At 44.8% G+C, this 17,229-nt stretch overlaps 3 protein-coding genes across 4 annotated transcripts; 1 reads left to right on the top strand and 2 right to left on the bottom strand.

The window, feature by feature from the left end:
* Positions 1-552: 552 nt before the first annotated feature.
* On the bottom strand, positions 553-5,519 carry LOC112886022. Of its 2 annotated transcripts, none has more exons than XM_025951762.1 (2): positions 2,886-3,122; positions 553-2,425 (listed from the first exon to the last, which is right to left on the bottom strand). In XM_025951762.1, the coding sequence occupies exon 2, from the start codon at positions 2,423-2,425 to the stop codon at positions 926-928; it is 1,500 nt and encodes a 499-aa protein (XP_025807547.1). In that variant the 5' UTR covers positions 2,886-3,122; the 3' UTR covers positions 553-925. The 2 variants fall into 2 exon arrangements, with proteins under 2 accessions (XP_025807547.1, XP_025807546.1); XM_025951761.1 differs by lacking the exon at positions 2,886-3,122 and adding an exon at positions 5,339-5,519 and having other exon boundaries at positions 607-2,425.
* A 458-nt stretch (positions 5,520-5,977) lies between these two features.
* Positions 5,978-9,501, top strand: LOC112886023 (adenine DNA glycosylase). The gene is made up of 8 exons (XM_025951763.1): positions 5,978-6,088; positions 6,474-6,882; positions 7,034-7,093; positions 7,631-7,747; positions 7,843-7,940; positions 8,356-8,906; positions 8,994-9,097; positions 9,174-9,501. The coding sequence occupies exons 2-8, from the start codon at positions 6,505-6,507 to the stop codon at positions 9,267-9,269; spliced, it is 1,404 nt and encodes a 467-aa protein (XP_025807548.1). The 5' UTR covers positions 5,978-6,088; positions 6,474-6,504; the 3' UTR covers positions 9,270-9,501.
* An 87-nt stretch (positions 9,502-9,588) lies between these two features.
* On the bottom strand, positions 9,589-14,485 carry LOC112886024 (2-dehydro-3-deoxyphosphooctonate aldolase). Its single transcript, XM_025951764.1, has 14 exons — positions 14,379-14,485; positions 14,178-14,235; positions 13,672-13,769; positions 13,488-13,584; positions 13,030-13,095; positions 12,773-12,832; positions 12,582-12,656; positions 11,818-11,902; positions 11,232-11,290; positions 10,702-10,746; positions 10,231-10,329; positions 10,057-10,104; positions 9,923-9,970; positions 9,589-9,836 (listed from the first exon to the last, which is right to left on the bottom strand). The coding sequence occupies exons 2-14, from the start codon at positions 14,214-14,216 to the stop codon at positions 9,780-9,782; spliced, it is 876 nt and encodes a 291-aa protein (XP_025807549.1). The 5' UTR covers positions 14,217-14,235; positions 14,379-14,485; the 3' UTR covers positions 9,589-9,779.
* Positions 14,486-17,229: the final 2,744 nt, after the last annotated feature.

The raw sequence follows: 17,229 nt of genomic DNA, 5'->3' as shown, positions 1-17,229 counted from the left end.
GGCTAAGAAATTTGGACTCCTCATTTGCTGATCAGCCAAAGCGATCACAATGGCTTAAAAAGTGATAACAATCGCTTAAATCTTGCTTGGATCTTGCTCCTTCGGCAAAGCTGGTGAATCTCTTGGGAAAGAACTTGAATCTTGCTTGGATCTTGCTCAAACCCAACCCTAGACTAAGGATTTGGAGTGGGGAAGCTAGGGTTTCACTTTGGGGATTTTTGGAGTGCTTAGAAGGTGCTTGAGGCTAAGCTTATGCAGTTTGGCAGGGTGGATTTCCCGTTGGGGTCGAAGGGATATATACAGAGCCTCACTAAAAACTAGTTTTTAAGTGTCCTGGCGGACTGTCCGCCAGGACTGGCGGACAGTCCGCCAGGACCACTCGGGTTTGCATTTTTCTGTTCAAGGCATGGGTTCCGGATTGGGTTTATTTGTGTTCTACCACACACTTTCCACATCCCCTTTGATAGTACGGTATACCTAGACTAAAGAAAATATAAAACAAAGAATTATCTTCGCTTGAACCACATTTCTTGAACTGGTACCGTTCTCCAATTTTAACGAATCGTCGGGTTTGCATTTTTCTGTTCAAGGCATGGGTTGGCTTCATTTCGTAATGAGCAAACCAAATAAAGTCAAAGCATCATGATGAGATAAAACCAAGATAATGTAATATCACATGATTTCACAAACATAGAAAAGCAATAAGATCACAACCATGCAAACATCATCCATAAAAAGAAATTAGAAATTACAAGCCAACTTAGTTCAAATAGGATACAAGCCAAGTCTCACATAGATCCAAAGTCGCACAACGACTCTAAAGGATGGAAAGATAAGAATGCTAGGAATGCTAGGATACAATCTTCTCCCCCTTTGGCATCAAACACCAAAAAGAGAAAAGACAAATGGAAGCCCGGAGCAGTAATCACTCATCATCCTCATCATCATCATCATCATCATCAGCACCTACATCATAATGCTCCCACGCAGCTGGAAAGTCCCTAGGAGGAGAAGGCGGAAACGAGGGCCAATCCGTCTCCTCAATGCCAAGGTGGCGCTCAATCCTGTTGATACTCTGCTGATTTGCCTGAGCGTGAGCACGAACTACATCGTTGGTGTTGCGGCATACTTTGAAGAGAGCTTTCAAGCCAGAAATAAAGGCATTGCCTTTCCTGCGAGGACGAGTCCTAGAAGAGGAAGGCATCGCCGAGGTGGAGGGCATATCCATAGTGGGCTGGGGTGGAGAGTGAGCTGATGGGGGAGACTCGCCCTCTGGTGGAAACTCTTGCTCCTTGGGAGGCTGTGGGCAGTATGGGGCATGGACCGCATCATATCCAAACTCCATTCCAGTCACGGCATTAATCATCCTTTGAATGTATGGAGCATAGATAACTGGATTACTGCCATGATGGAGCATGTACCTCAACTCCGTCCAGAAAAAGTGAAAGACACTAAAGGGCGGGTGATCAAAGTCCATAGCTAGAAGAAGGTTCTTGACCGTACCATGAATCTTGGTGCGATCACCCCTCTTGGGAGTCAAGGTCTCCCGGAATAGCCTGTTCATGATCTCCATATATGGACGTAGTCCATGAGTCGTCGCTATATCCGGATCCTCATCCCGATAGAGAGTCATAAGAGCTTCATCCGTTGGATTGATGTCATCGTGAATTTCCATCTCATCTAGAGTGTCATCAAGCTTAAGGATAGTAGCAAATTGCTTGTATGAAACCCAGAAGGCGCGCCCTTGAAGATTGAAGTGAATAAAGGAATTCTTGCCCTCACCTTCAAACCAAGCAGTGGAGCAAAATTGAGCAACCAACTCATTGTTCCAATCTTGATTGAGGGCCAAGAATTCATAGAGGTGTTTCCTCTCACATTCACGTATGACCAAGTCAAAGGTTGGATTATTTTTCTCACTCATTTCATCCCAATTGATGTACTTGGAGACGGTGATAGCATTCTTCTTCTCAATAAAGACGGATATGTACCAATCAGCTTGAAATTTGCTCCAAAACCTCCTATCCGTGATGTACTTCTCATAATCATAAGGATTTTCCTTTCTTTCCTTAAATGCAGCACCTCTTTGCTTTGTGGTGTAATCCACTCGCTTCACTCCAGGGTCACCGAAGTTGATCCTTGTGTACTCCGGTCTGTGCATGATGTACTTCCGGTAGGGTTGGAGTGGAGGGTACTCATCAAAGATAGGAACCTCCTCTTGAGGCACATCACCTTGTGGTTGAGCAGCTCTTTGGTAGCTACGCCTGGGTGCCGCATGGCTAGGACCGCCCATTTGCCCAGCTCGACTCATTGAAATTTTGGGCGTTGGCTTCCTTTTGCGCTTAGGTGGAGGAACGACTTCAATTTCATCGGAATCGGAGTTGGAGACGGGATCATGCAAGAACTTGGTCCTCCTCTCATGCACCATCTGTACATGTATAGGAAGTATACAGCTTGATTAGAAGTAATGAAAGAACGGGTGGATACAAACAAAGGATTATGCAGTAAAAATAAAGACTGAGAGGTCCTGGCGGACAGTCCGCCAGTACTGGCGGACTGTCCGCCAGGACCTCTCGGTTTTGAATGTTCCCGCGAAAACATGTGATGTCAAGAATTAATCCAATGGGGATCAAACTTTGTAGGCACATTGTAGATGATAATGGAAGCCTAGACTTAAATTTTGAACAACAATGAGTGGATAGATTGGGAGATCGACTTGAATAAAGGTTTAGGTTATGAAATGAACATGAACATGTGAACTAAAGATTTAGCCATCCATTCTTCAAGATTTTCAAGGAATAGCATCCTCTACCTAGCAGGAAACAATAGCTAAAAGCATTTCTCAAGATATGCATCGAGTAGAGAGATCGATGGAGGATTGCATATACCTTGTTCTTGCCCTAGGATGAATGGAAGTGCTTCCAAAGGATTGGAAACGAGGGGAGAAGGTTCTTGCAGCCTGTGGAGGGGCTCCTTCGCCGTGGACCTTGCGGAGGAACCGAATCCTTGGCTCCACGGACAATGGGGGGCAATGGGGGGTGTTGTCCGTGGGGAAGGAAGAGAGAGTGAGAGGGGCTAGTTGTGTTATGTGGATGAAGAGAGATAGAGGAGCTTCATCCAAGAGGTGTAGAGGGTTTTGGACAGCCTCCCACGGACATAACACGATGGGCCCACGACGAGATAGTTGGATGGAAGAAAAATGATAAGTTCTGCTGCCTGACCCCGAGAGGTCCTGGCGGACTGTCCGCCAGTACTGGCGGACAGTCCGCCAGGACCTCTCAGCCAGCCAAAAAAATATTTTATTTGCCGAGTGTCGGTCAGCTGACACTCGGCAAACACACCCTTTGCCGAGTGTTAAAAATGTAGCACTCGGCAAAGATAACGTCGTTTAGGGTTTAGGGTTTACGGTATCTGTTTGCCGAGTGTATCTGTTTGCCGAGGGTTAGGCTCTCGGCAAATATTATGTTTGCCGAGTGGTATTTTTTGCCGAGAGCGACACTCGGCAAATAATATGTTTGCCGAGTGCCCGAAATCTAGCTCTCGGCAAACCTTTCCACCCTCGGCAAATCGGGCCTCTCCGGTAGTGCTACAAAATTAAGACTCTATTTAAACCTAAGACTCTATTTATGTAAGGAGAAATAAAAAAAGAAAATTTTTATTAATTAAGAGTAAAATGAACCAATTGATACAGTTACAACAACAACAACAACTTAGCCTTTTGTCCCAAGCAAGTTGGGGTAGTCTAGAGATGAAACCCACAGAAAACAAGAATAAGAAACATAAAAAGGGCACAAGCCAAAGGAAGAGTTAGGAGTTAAACAAAAAGTAACAAAGGTCACGGTTCAGGTACGTTAATTGCTAATCTCCAAGCGCTCCTATCCATATTTAATTCCTTAGCGATATTCCACTCCTTAAGGTCTCTCTTAACCGTCTCGTCCCAAGTTAGTCTAGGTCTACCTCTACCTCTCTTAATATTATCGCCCCGCTTTAAAACTCCACTACGCACCGGCGCCTCGGGAGGCCTCCGTTGAACATGTCCAAACCATCTCAACCAATATTGAATCAACTTCTCCTCGATAGGTGCCACCCCGACCCTATCTCGAATCTCTTCGTTCCGGACTCTATCCCTTCTTGTATGCCCGCAGAACCAACGCAGCATACGCATCTCTGCTACACTCAGTTGCTGAACATGTCGCCTTTTTGTAGGCCAACATTCGGCACCGTATAACATCGCCGGGCGAATCGCCGTCCTATAGAACTTACCTTTTAGCCTCTGTGGCACCTTCTTGTCACAGAGGACGCCCGAAGCCTGCCGCCACTTCAACCAACCAGCTGAAATTCTATATCTAACATCTTCATCAATGTCTCCATCTTTCTGAAGCATTGATCCTAAATACCGGAAAATATCCTTCTTGGCCACCACTTGACCTTCGAGGCTAACGTCCCCATCCTCATGCCTAGTCGGGCTAAAGTCGCACATCATATACTCGGTCTTGGTCCTACTCAGTCTGAACCCCCTCGACTCTAACGTGTGTCTCCACAGCTCTAACCTCATATTAACCCCTACCCTACTCTCGTCAACTAGCACCACATCATCAGCAAAGAGCATACACCAAGGGATATCACCCTGTATGTCCCTTGTGACCTCATCCATCACCAAAGCAAATAGATAAGGGCTCAATGCTTACCCCTGATGTAGTCCTATTTTAATTGGAAAGTCACTGGTATCGCCATCACATGTTCGAACACAAGTCATCGCATCTTTGTACATATCCTTGTTGAGAGTAATATACTTAGTTGGGACGTTGTGTTTTTCCAAGACCCACCACATGACGTCTCTCGGTAAATTAAATAAAAAAAATAGTTTGGCGAGTTATGCTAACTTCGGTCATACTTTGGGGAGTACTTACCTTTTCCAATATGGCTTGGCAATCATGATACGATAACATGATATAAAGTAATGGGATTAGCCTTAAAGTAGTTCATCTTATTTAAACATCGTGGTGGTAAAAAATTTGACATTTTAATAAGCTTTTTCTTTGTCACGTTTCATCCAAATTTCAACTATCTTTCAAACACTTTTGTCCGGTTACCACTTACCACTACCGGTGAATCTATCCAGAAGACGACCAAATCCCTCGCACAAATAAAAAAAAATCCCTCACACAAGCGCTAGCTCGTGCTCTGTCGTCCCCTCTCCACGGAGGGAAAATTGGATCCATACCACTAAAAATTCAGACTTGAAAAATACCGTCAAAAGATCCAGCCTTAGAAAAATAGTATTGAAAGGTCCGTGAATTCAACGTTAACATCAATACAGCACGAGAGCTTCAGGCCTTACCTGCCACCTCCCTCTCCCTATGACACCTTGGGCCCCACTCGTCATCCCTAACCTCCAGCAGGCACTGCAGGAGGGGGTGCAGCTGCTTGCACTGATGGAGGCATGAAGAACTTGACGCCTCCCGACAGGAGCAAGCAGGAAGGAGCAGAGATTCTTGGCTTGGTAGTTTAGGTGCTTCGTATGAACAGGAGAAGGAAGCAGGAGGTGGCTTATATATTGGGTGCTGCTTCCTGCTAATTTGTGCTTACGGAGCGAGAAAGCAATCAGCAGCTATGGACTTGGATTTGGTGAGGTAGGTGCTGATTTTCTCTAGTGGCTTTCAATTGAAGACGGGGTTACGATGGACAGAAAACTACAGGGAGGAAGGGAAAAAAAAAGGCTTTGCAGCTTTTGCATCTCGGTGGGAAAAAATAGAAAGGGAGGAGAGAGGAAAAGAGATTGGTGCTTGCATGAAGGGGAATAAAGCAGAGAGGAGATTTGGTGCCGCTTGCTGCCTGCTCGCTCGCCGAGAGGAGGGAGCCACCTCGGCCATGGCGGACATGTGCTTGGGAGGGCGATGATGCGTGGAGTTAGCCAGGGCGGCCGTGCTGCGAGGGAGAGACAATTGGGCCGTGCTGCAGGCGAGTGCTCTCAGCATTTTTTGTTATCAGCAGTTAACGGCAAGTTCACGGAGACGGTATAAATCAACAACGAGCAACTTTCAATGCTGTTTTTCTAAAGTTGGAATCGCATCTAAAGTCTGGTTTCCTGGTAAGCTCCGTCGTATACAAGTATTAAATATAAACTAACGATAAAATAAATTTTATAACTTCTAAATTTATTCACAAGACGGATTTATTAAACCTAATTAGTGTGATGATTAGCTCACGTGATGCTACAGTAAATACGTGCTAATTTATAAATTACTTAGGTTTAATATATTTATCTTGTAAATAAGCTCCACAGTTAGTTTTGTAATTAAGCTGATGTTTAATTTTTCTAATTGATACTGAATAATTGATACTGAAGCATTCGATTAAAATAAGCTCAAGAAACAAGCACCCCTGAATCTCTCAATGCTATCTTTTGATGGTACTTTCGTAAAGTCTGAATCTCTCAATGGTACCAATATAAATTTCCCCTCCACGGACCACAGCGGCGGCAAATCCCTGAATTTTCAAAATTCAATGGCCAAGAACCCCAAGGCGGCAGACAGCCGCCGCGGCCGTCCGCCTACCCGAAGGCCCCAACCGCGCCGCGCCAAGGCGGTGCCGGCGGCCTCCTCCGCTGACATCGAGGACCTGGCTCCCGCAGTGCCCGGGGCCGCGGGGGCAGCCGCCGCCGCCCCGGCGGTGCTGCGCGCGCAGCTGCTCCGGTGGTACGACGCGCACCGGCGCGACCTTCCATGGCGACGCGCCAGCGGCGGCGAAGAGGAGAGGGCGTACGCGGTGTGGGTGTCGGAGGTGATGCTGCAGCAGACGCGGGTGCCCGTCGTCGTCGGCTACTACGAGCGGTGGATGGCGCGGTGGCCCACCGTGCGGAGCCTCGCCGCCGCCACGCAGGAGGTGAGCAATTCTTGATACATTGGGCAAGGGAGGGGAAATGGCTGTCGATTTGTGCGGAAGATTCGATCTTTGACCCCAAAATGTTGTGGGAGTAAATGATAATCGAGTTCTTGATTCGTGTATGTGGTTTGTGGTTTGATGCTTGCCGCAGGAGGTGAACGAGATGTGGGCGGGGCTCGGCTACTACCGGAGGGCTCGATTTCTGCTGGAGGTGAGTTGTGCTCGTAATGGATTGATGGAGAAGGGACAGGGGCGTGCCTATCGGAAGGTTGGCGCTTGCTTGGCAACCTTAGCTGCTGTGCGCATTCGCTGTTCGATGTTTTGCCTCACAGAGTCTGGAAGATTGGTTCAGAGTTCTTATTTCCTTGAATGAATTAAAGGGAATACGTCTGTTCATGATTTGCTTTGCATTTCAACTAATTGTGGGATATCAATATGTTTGTTCATCTGGTGATCTGACTTTTTGGGCAGTTTGTCAGGAATTTAGTCTTTTACATGGCCTTCCTCTCTGACTCTCTCTGCTTTTTTTGGGTAGTTTTTCAGCTTTAGGGTTACCCTAATTTAGCAATCTTTTCATCTTTTTTTTCCTCGAATACGCAGGAGAGCTGCGTATCTTTGTATTAAGAAGAAGAAATGGTCCAATTACAATAAAACCACACCCAATCTTGTTGTCTTTAGTACTATGAATCAAGGATGAAGGACTTATGTCTGTGGTTTATGGCTGTTGTTCTTTATGTTGGGGAAACAGGGAGCAAAACAGATTGTCGAAAAGGGGGAGTTTCCTCGCACGGCATCAGCCCTTCGTGAGGTTCGTGGAATTGGGGATTACACAGCGGGAGCCATTGCTTCCATAGCCTTCAATGAGGTTGTTCACAGTTTAGCAACTTGTGGAATGAGTGTGTGCATGTGCATTCTCAATTCCTGTTTCAAATGATTTTGTGGTGTTTTCTGTCGTTACAGGTTGTCCCTGTTGTGGATGGAAATGTGGTACGGGTGATCAGCAGGCTTTATGCCATTTCCGACAACCCAAAAGAATCCTCAACAATGAAGAGATTCTGGTTAGCAGCACTGTCCTCTCCTTGTTGGCAACTTAAAGAACTTGAGTTCATCTTGTTTGTTGCTTGTTCATGGTATAAGGCTTATTGCAATGCTGGAATTTTTGCAGTAAAGTATTGCCAATTATTGTAGTTTGGCATGCTTTTTTTTTGCACTGAACAATAGGCCTTATTAATACATTGCATTGTGTTGTATAGTTGAAATGAAAATGTACATATTTGATCTCAACTTACAGTTTTGACTTGCATTTTCCAATCTCCTCCTAGACTTAGTGCAAGCTTTACCCATAGTTGGACAGATAATGATACAGAGATCCTGATTTTTCTGTAACTACATTGTTGCTGTGAATCCAATTTTGAATTGGGAAGCTTTACACTGATCTCAGAACTTGCACAATGTACATTCTTTTCATCATAGGGAGATTGCAGGTCAGCTGGTTGATCCTTCAAGATCAGGAGACTTCAACCAAGCAATGATGGAATTAGGAGCAACGTTATGTAGCAAGTCAAAGCCTGGTTGTTCTGGGTGCCCAGTCTCAAGTCACTGCCAAGCGCTTGCACTTTCCCTGGAAAATCCATCCGTCAAAGTTACAGACTTCCCACGAGTGGTTCCAAAGACCAAACCTCGGAGTGATTTTGCTGCTGTTTGTGTCGTTCAGATCGCACAAGGCTTGGAGGAAGAGGTGACAGACGCAAAGGGCACTGACAATCTCTTTTTGCTGATCAAGAGACCGGAGGAGGGCCTCCTTGCAGGGCTCTGGGAGTTCCCACTGGTCCTTGTGGAGGAAGGGAAGACCGATTCACTGAACAGGAGGAAAGCAATGGACAAGTATTTGACCAAATTGCTTAGCATCGACGTGGGATGGAAATCTGATGTGATCCTTCGGGAGGATGTTGGTGAGCATGTCCATATTTTCTCCCATATTCGCCTGACAATGTATGTGGAGCTGATGATTATTAATCTCAAAGGTAAAGTTCGTTGGTTTTCATCACAAAAAAGCAATTTATGTTCCTTGTCTTACTTTTTTTCATGTTTGCTAACTAACTATGTTGTAGATGGTGTGGATCGACTATGCAAAAAGGAAGATGATAGCACAAAGTTGAAATTCACCAACGAGTCCTCAGTGGAGTCCATGGGGTTAACATCTGGTATTCGCAAGGTAATTGCATCTGGAGTGTTTACGACGTTAAATCACATTAGATCTGATCAAAATTAATATGTTAGCTTCACTTCAGGTGTACAACATGGTCAAGGCTTTCAAGGAGAAAAGGCTCTCTGTATCTGAGAAAGGTCTTGTACCCACGAGGAAAAGGAGTAGACGGTTGAAGTAGTAACCTAAGCGATTATGGAGTAGAGACGTCTAGTGCAGTAGAAAATGCAGCTTGTATTTGTTGATGTCTATTTTGGTGCATGCATCTGAAGTGCTGAACTCCAAAACTGCTAATTGATGTAAGCTCGCTGGAAAATGGAAAGCTTGTAGTTCGTTGGGCAAAATTTCTGCATTACCTGCCTTAACTTAGCCATTGCATTTTATGCACCCTGTTCCAGTTTACACACGATTCTCTTCCATTTTGACCGCCCAGAGAGAGAGAGAGAGAGCGAGCATGCTAATATATCGTGTCAGCAATCACATTTTTTTTGAGACAGTAATCACATTTATTTTGCGATAATATTGTTTGTCAAGTAATACGGTACAACTGATGAAACAGCACGAACCAAGCACACAGGCTTCAACTCAGAGATAGCATCCACGGCAGCAATGCCGAAGCAGTAATAAGTACAGCAACGAGAAATACACCCTGTTGGGCAGTGGCATTGTGCTTTCTATCTACCAAACCAGATCATTCCTGGAACGGAGTGAGATCAATCTTGAACGGCTTCTTTCCCTTGGTAACTCGCTTCACGCCATGAAAGGAAATAAACAAACAAAAGGTAAGTATACCGAGAGATTTGGCTTGAATATACTTAAGGATGTTAAACTTACAGCAATTGCTATCAATTCCTCCAATAGCTCCTCCAAATTGCGCAATGGCTAAGAAAAAGAGACATGTGGTTATATGATGATCATGAACACTGCTATGTAAGGTGAAAAAGATTGCATGATAAAGTGGATTATACCCATTGGGTTGGGCCATCACATGGCGCTTTCAAGGGATCATCATGTACCTGTGGGATTATGGAATAAAGTAGATTTAATTTAGATAGTATCATTTAATGTTGAGCATAGCGGCAGATTGTGTCCAAAGTAACAACATAGTTTGCTCCATTTCTTTATATTCCTTTCTGTTTTACCTCCATGAAAATACCATCAACACCAACAGCAACAGAAGTCCTTGCAATGCACGGTATTAGTTCTCGGAAGCCCCCACTTGCAACACCTCCACCATCAAGCTTACAAAATATAACACAACATGCCCCAATTTAATAGAAACAAACACCAAGCAAAACAACAAGAGTTCATTATGAGCTAGTCCTGAAGTTGTAATGTGAAGAAAAAACCCCAATGTTTTTGTGGGCTGGTCTTTATAGTAGGTAAACATCCAACAGAATCATGAAACTATTAAAAGATGCCCGAGTTTCATATAACATTACAGACTCTTATGATTATGGTTATTGGATAAAGAGATGGTCAAGGCTGGAACAACATGGTACTCTAAAAGCTACAAGATGACTTGCAAGCAATTTCATATCAGATAGCTTGCCAGAACCTAGGTTGCATAAAGCAACAGGGGAGCATCACAAATGGTGAAGTCGTAAAGATACCTTTCTTCCAGCTGGTTGTTGTAAAGCATGTGTTATATCAGCTACCTGAAATGCATACCAGTGCATCAATGGTTTATAATCTACACCATAGATGCTGCTAGCTAGGACATAGTGCAATATTGAAAGGTTTGACAAGAAAAAGAAAGTACGAACTATAAAATCACAAAACATGAATCAGTCATGGATAATAATAATAAAAAGAAACTTTTCCCAAAGCATCAGACATATATAAGATTATTTCTCGTGAAAAATGGGAAAAGCACAATCTTAGATTTTGACAATAGAAGAGCACCCAAATGCTTAAGCAATTAAACTGACACTAAATAGTCATCATTCCCAATATCATGTTGCATCTATCTAATATATAAATAATACGTAAATATTTTATAGTGTCGGCCCACGATACAAGACCTGTCAAATGCACAAATATAGATAAGCTAGATGGAAATGTTCAATCAGAAACAAGCTAGATGAGTCTAAAGAGGGGTGGATTAAGCAGTTATGAACAAGAGTAGGGTTCCAATACTTACAACTGGGCAGTTAGCTTCCCTCAGCCACTCAAGATTCCTTGGGTCAACAATTAGATCATCTGTGTGTTCATTGAGAAAAATATCAGTCTTCATGGAGCAATGAAGTAATAACCAATAATGAAGAATGAAGATAGTGAGTGTTAGGCATGCATAAAATATAGTTGGTGCTCTGCTGTGAAACTTCTATTTCCTTCTCAGAATCTAGAGGAGGAGAGCTGCAGCTTGATCTCCAACTGAAAGTGATCGTATCAATTGCTTTGTTGCATGGCAGGTGATCTGAAGGCAACCCTAATCTAACTCGCGACTTTAATTGGTGAATTCATGAAATGATAATGCAATGGCATCAAATATTTCAAGCAGAATTCATCCCTCAAATTCTACTTGGTTCATCTTGCTCCTTGGCAACCATCAGTTCATGGTCATGGTACAAGCCTACAACATGTTGTGTCCAGAAAGTGCAGCATTCAATAGTATCTCTGTAATATGTTTCCTTAATATCCGTGAGTTATATCCATGATTGCTTGCTTTCTCTTTTAATGTTTAAGTGCACAATAAACACAAAGGAAAGAGCCACAGATGCCTTAACTGTAGCCAAACATGGTACCACGCTCACAGACCATCACATTAGGATTTCCAGCAAGTCTTATTTTCTCCGTAGAGTTGACCATGACCTGCAAATGTACAGGTTCAATTTGACAAGACTATGCATCAAGAAAAGTAGCATAACTAAATCAGGTGTAATAGTTTGTTTTAAGCCTTAACCAGGAGGTAGTTCATAAGAACTTCCTCAAGTGATTGCAAAATTGTAGTAATATGAAGACAAGTAGACAACAAATGTTCGAATTATTGTTTTCGCATAAAAAATATTGGACTGAATATGTGCTCAAATAATTTTGGTTGGGATGGCAAACGTCATCTTAAAACATATGGTAGTCTCCACAAAAAGATAAATGGATTATCAAAGAGCAGATGGTAACAGACTGAAAGGGAACTGAGTCTGCTTGATCACCTTTTTTTTCAATCTAGTTGCTGAAGTAATGTAAAAATTCAGTCAGATTAAGCCAAGATTTCATTAGTCTCAAGTAAATGAAAATGTCTAGGTAAGAGCAAATAGCTTTCACTTTCTTTCAACATTGTATCTCATTCATAACAACCACAGTAAGAAACTTACCCAGATTGCATTATCCAACATAGAACTAGAGTATGATGCAATGTTTGTGACTTTGTGCAACATTAAATAGCACATAAACTATTTTAGGCTAATAATTCAATCAGTAAATCAGTAAGTAGAAGTAGCGAACAATACTCGCATTCAAATTTTAATTATAATACCAGCTAGCTGCAACTTACAGAGGGCGCACAGAATTGCCCTTTCTTGATATTGATAATTTTTCCAGTCTTAGCAGCCGCCACAAGAAGATCAGTCTGTTATCACAGTAATATATTTGCATTAGGCATGAAGAAGGCGGTACAAATATACAGAGTCATGCTTAAATATATTACTGTATTTGCTGTAAAGAATCCCTTTGTTCAAACTGTACCTGGCGACAGAGGAAAGCTGGAATTTGTATAATGTCAGCAACTCTTCCAACAGCTTCACACTGAGCTTGGAATGGAAAAAGAAAGTTCACACATGTCTTAATGTTACTGAAATGCAAAGACCAAGAAGCACAAAGGAACATTTTTGTTCACAAAAACAACTCACGGTACAGAAATAAAAAATCATAGAACAAGCAAACATTTGCTGCAGAATTTAGCCAAATGGAGCAGCAACACAGCAGAATATGTGAATGGGTACCTGGTGGCTTTCATGCACATCAGTGACAACTGGAAGGTCATATGTTGCTTTCACCTTTTCAAGGATCTGACAAAAGACAAATGTGTACAAGAATATAATATCAACACAGTATTGCACGGGAAAGCTATACACAAATCATACAGATATAGACATAAAACCTGGCATAACAAAGGTTAGTAAATGTGATTGGCTCATGAAGAAATCAAAGGTATGGCTAACTTTAACTATTTCTCTGGAAACTTAGCGTAGGGCAAAATAAAAAGTGCCACAGGGTATTTCAACAGGTACTGATAATTGCCAGTCACTTCCCATAAATCTAGGTAATCGCCGAAACTAAATGTACGTCCAACACAATTATCATGTAATATTGCAGAGAACCAAACTAGTATCACATAAAAAAACTGTGACTGGACATGAATTAGCAAGTATTAACTGCTTGTGCATTGTACTCGCCACACCTTTAGGCCTTCTTCCAGACCAGGGCCACGGAAAGATTTTGATGATGTACGATTTGCTTTATCAAAGCTGGACTTGAAGACAAGTGGGATCCCCAGCCTGTTATGGACAACAAACAGCAACAGGGCAGGTCGAAATTTAGCCCCTTTTCTTTTTAAAAAAAACTATGACGAATAGGTTGCTCACTTGGTTGTGATGCCTTTAATGTGTTTGGCCATCTTCAGGACATGCTCCTCCGATTCAATCACGTTGGGCCCAGCTAGCAAGAAGAATGGTTTGGCAGCCTGTTGCAGGACTCAGATGGTTCAATTCTTATTTTCTTGCATAGAAATATGCACGGCATTCCAAACATGATTGCACTGGAAACAAGTATCACTTATATATGATTGGCAAACTAAGAAGTAAGAAGCAAACACGGTGCCTGAAATATGATTACACCAGTTTTAGTCTGTGTAATTTGTATAAGACGGCAAAGCAAAGATAATAGCACAGGCACAAGGCCACTCTCAAGTCGGTATTAAACGATTCCAACCGAAATTCATGCCAGTAAAGCAACAAGCGTTGCTACCACATATTCGCAGTGGAACAGAGGGGCAAAAACAATTTCAACTCCCAAGAGCACGCAGTGTGATCGACGAAATGCCGCAACCCAGTTGGCGGTGAGAAATACATAAGGAAGTCGCAATGCGCACCTTGAGGCTGTCGAACAGCGCGACGGGCGGGCCTTCCATCCTCCTCCTCCTTGCTCCCCTGCGCGGGGGACAACCCAAAGCCCAAAAACTCGTGAAAGAAATGCGGCAGAATCACGAGAGATATAGAGGACAAAAAAAAGGCAAATTTCCCCAAAGGGGAGGACTCAGAGAGGGAGAGGGCGGAGGAAGAAGAGCACTAACCCGAGAGAAGAGAGATCGGAGGGATCGAGACGCGAGTTGGGAGCGGGGAGGCGCAGGCGTAGGAGCGAGTGGATCCGGACGGAGGACGACAGCGACAGGGGAGGAGGAAAGAGGGCAGGGAACCCGACGCTCTGACACGGGCCCCAGTGTCGTCGTCGTCCAATCCGCTGCCTGCCTCGTGGCCCTCGTGCGTCTGGCCGCGGCCCAGCTCGGCCCAACAGAACGGGGGAGCGTGGCAGCTCGGCCCACGCTCGATTGTACACCGTGTTCGTAGCTTGTCGATTGGGCGGATGAACCCAGGTCTACGGGCTGCACGGACACAGGCCGAATAACCATGTCCACGTTTGGAGACGCTGACTGCTGACGTCAATTTATCTCATTTAGCTGTACGGCTTTTGACCTGCAGCTAGCTTAGATACAGGCAATCTAGCAGGCCGGCTTAGATACAGGGAATCTAGCAACGCGTTGACAAGCTTGAACAAGCACAGGTATATGAAGTAGCAGCAGCACGGCATCATACAGCTCATCCTTGTGAAGGTCAACGACAAAAAAGAAAAAAGAAAAGGAAAGAAGTCCCTCATTTTGTCGACAAACAGCTTCAGGGCGGGTTGGTTCACTTGGTTGCACAGGTTGATGTCCCCACACCGACAGCTTCAACGTCAAACAGAACGGCAAATGATTGGTAGTGGAACAAGTTAAGAGAAGGGGTGGATGCTATCATGCTAGAGGAGCTTTGCTTCCGATCCAGTAGCAAAGAACAGCACAGGTTACAAAGAAAGAAAAAGGTGACCAAATGCATGCACACAATAAGACCAAAACAAGTGCATCGAATTTGTTTCCTCATAGACAATGCAGCACGCAGCGAGTGCGTTGAACTTATGAAAACATAGGTAGGAAACATGAATCCAAGAAGAAAATCCGATGAACTTGTTGTGCTTTACGAGAAAAGTGTTTGCTTCATATTTCTTCCTTGATTAGCCCAAGTCTTCCTATCTCTACGGTTAACTTGAACGTTCCTTTCTTCAATTTGGAAAACTATATGGCACCATCCGAGGAGTTCACTCACTCCACCCGCGCCGCTGCCGCTCCTGGTCCCTCCGCCTCCCTCCCTCCACCTCGCTGCCGTCAGAGTGCCTCCTCCCGGAAGCCCGCCCGAGGCTAATGACGGTGGCGGTGGGGCTTCTTTCTCACGAGCTTTTCCCTCCCTCCCACTGTCTTTCCCTTCCCCCTTGACGGTGAGCATGGAAGGAGGCTCCGGCACCGGCGTACAGCTCGGTGGTGGTCAGATCCACCTCATGCCGGGTCGGATCTGTCCCCTCCCCACCCGCCCCGGCAAGGTAGGGGGCACCACGGTCGGGTCGCCGCTGCCGGCGGACAGCGTACCGTCCTGGCCCTACAGGTTGCCCTAATGGCCGGATCTGACACCATGGCGGCTAGATCTCATGCTCCACTCCGGTTTGGATGCGCCTCCGTGCAGATCGACGCTGGGCTCCTTCACCGTCGTCTGCATCGGCTGGGCGGGCTCTTGTCCGACGCCGACGTGCTCGACCGCTCGGCACTCTACGCGCATCGCGGCGCCGTGGGGCACCTGCAGGGCCTGTGGCGGATTGACGGCGTGTGCGCCGTGGCGAGGGACGCGTTCCAGCGCCTCAAAGCCCGGCTGCCTCCAGAAGCGCACTAAGGTGAAGCTGCAGGACCTCCCCATGGTGCTCGGCGCCTGTTGCGTGCTCCACAACATCCGCGCCTTGTTGTTCGTGCGAATCACCAAGGATTCAAACAGCAGGGTGCGCGGCTGGGCATAGCAATGGCTTATGGTGGTGTGCCTCACTGCATCGCGCGAGACACTGAGGGCTCAAGCAACGAGGTACATGGTCAATGGAGTCGTTGGCGAAAGCCATGCCAGAATCTAGCTGGTCTCGATGACGGTGCCATCCTTGGCGCCATTCATCTTCTTGGAGGCGTTGTCACTACGGTTCTTCCCTTCCTACACTTGGCCGATGCTTGAAAGCGATGACTAACGTGCAGCGGAAGCATTACGCCCGGTGCGCAGGAAGGTGCTCACCTCCGCACATCAAGTATTTTGCAGGATTGCAGCTTCTAAACTCGATGCCTGATAGCGTGTGTTGTAGTTTTTTATCAGTGGTTATGCCACATTAGAGTCCTTATGATACGACGTGCTGTTATCTATGGTCATACCATAAATTCATCGTATGTTGGTCATGGTGTTGCTAGAGACCTAGTTTAGCTAGGTAGCATGTCGCGGTTTTAGCCTGATTTTCCCAAATTAACCGAGTGATGTAGGGTTTTGTTTTGTTTTCTTTAAAAACGGAGCCGTCGATCTGTGGTCTGCCACACCATTTGAATACAATTCAGGTGGGATGCTTCCCCTCCGGAGATCATTAAAAAAAATTGGAAAACTATTTTGTTTCAAGTCAAAAGTTTTGAAATTTATTTGGGATTTCACTAATTATATTTTTTTATTAGATTAGTTGTAAAAGTAATGTTCACTAAAGTTAAATGACGAATTGACACATAAAAAAGTTCACCCATAATCACATGTACAGTCACTTGAAGCCAAACAGTGTGTTGTAAATCCAGAGGTTTAATCTCCACGTACTGCTGGTCCTGTGCGAGAGTGATGAACTACTGACCATGTCGACCAACCGCAGGCCCACTTGTCAGCCGGCCCACTGAATAAACCCATGGACAACCATGAAGGTGTGGCAAAGGGGGAGGAACCTTCAGCAACTAGTGATCCTGCATCCTGCCTCCCTTCACTTTTCGTTTTCCAAAAGTGCTTTGGAAGAATATCTCAATCTTGGACACTCAAACGGATGGAAAGAATTTTCAG

This window comes from Panicum hallii, chromosome 3 (assembly GCF_002211085.1).
Source record: "Panicum hallii strain FIL2 chromosome 3, PHallii_v3.1, whole genome shotgun sequence".
Classification (NCBI taxonomy): Eukaryota; Viridiplantae; Streptophyta; class Magnoliopsida; order Poales; family Poaceae; genus Panicum; species Panicum hallii.
This window is presented reverse-complemented; position numbering and strand designations above follow the sequence as displayed.

Bases quoted from the DNA above. Each gene is read 5' to 3' on its own strand.
- LOC112886024 (XM_025951764.1), bottom strand. From the start codon at position 14,216: ATGGAAGGCCCGCCCGTCGCGCTGTTCGACAGCCTCAAG. The intron at 9,971-10,056 runs GTATAATCCACT...TCTTTTTCTTAG, and splicing joins GTGATGGCCCAACCCAATGG to CCATTGCGCAATTTGGAGGA. The intron at 9,837-9,922 runs GTAAGTTTAACA...CATGGCGTGAAG, and splicing joins AGGAATTGATAGCAATTGCT to CGAGTTACCAAGGGAAAGAA.
- LOC112886022 (XM_025951761.1), bottom strand. From the start codon at position 5,383: ATGACGAGTGGGGCCCAAGGTGTCATAGGGAGAGGGAGGTGGCAG. The intron at 2,426-5,338 runs GTAAGGCCTGAA...ATACATGTACAG, and splicing joins TAGGGAGAGGGAGGTGGCAG to ATGGTGCATGAGAGGAGGAC.
- LOC112886023 (XM_025951763.1), top strand. From the start codon at position 6,505: ATGGCCAAGAACCCCAAGGCGGCAGACAGCCGCCGCGGCCGTCCGCCT. The intron at 6,883-7,033 runs GTGAGCAATTCT...TGCTTGCCGCAG, and splicing joins TCGCCGCCGCCACGCAGGAG to GAGGTGAACGAGATGTGGGC. The intron at 7,941-8,355 runs GTTAGCAGCACT...TTTTCATCATAG, and splicing joins TCAACAATGAAGAGATTCTG to GGAGATTGCAGGTCAGCTGG.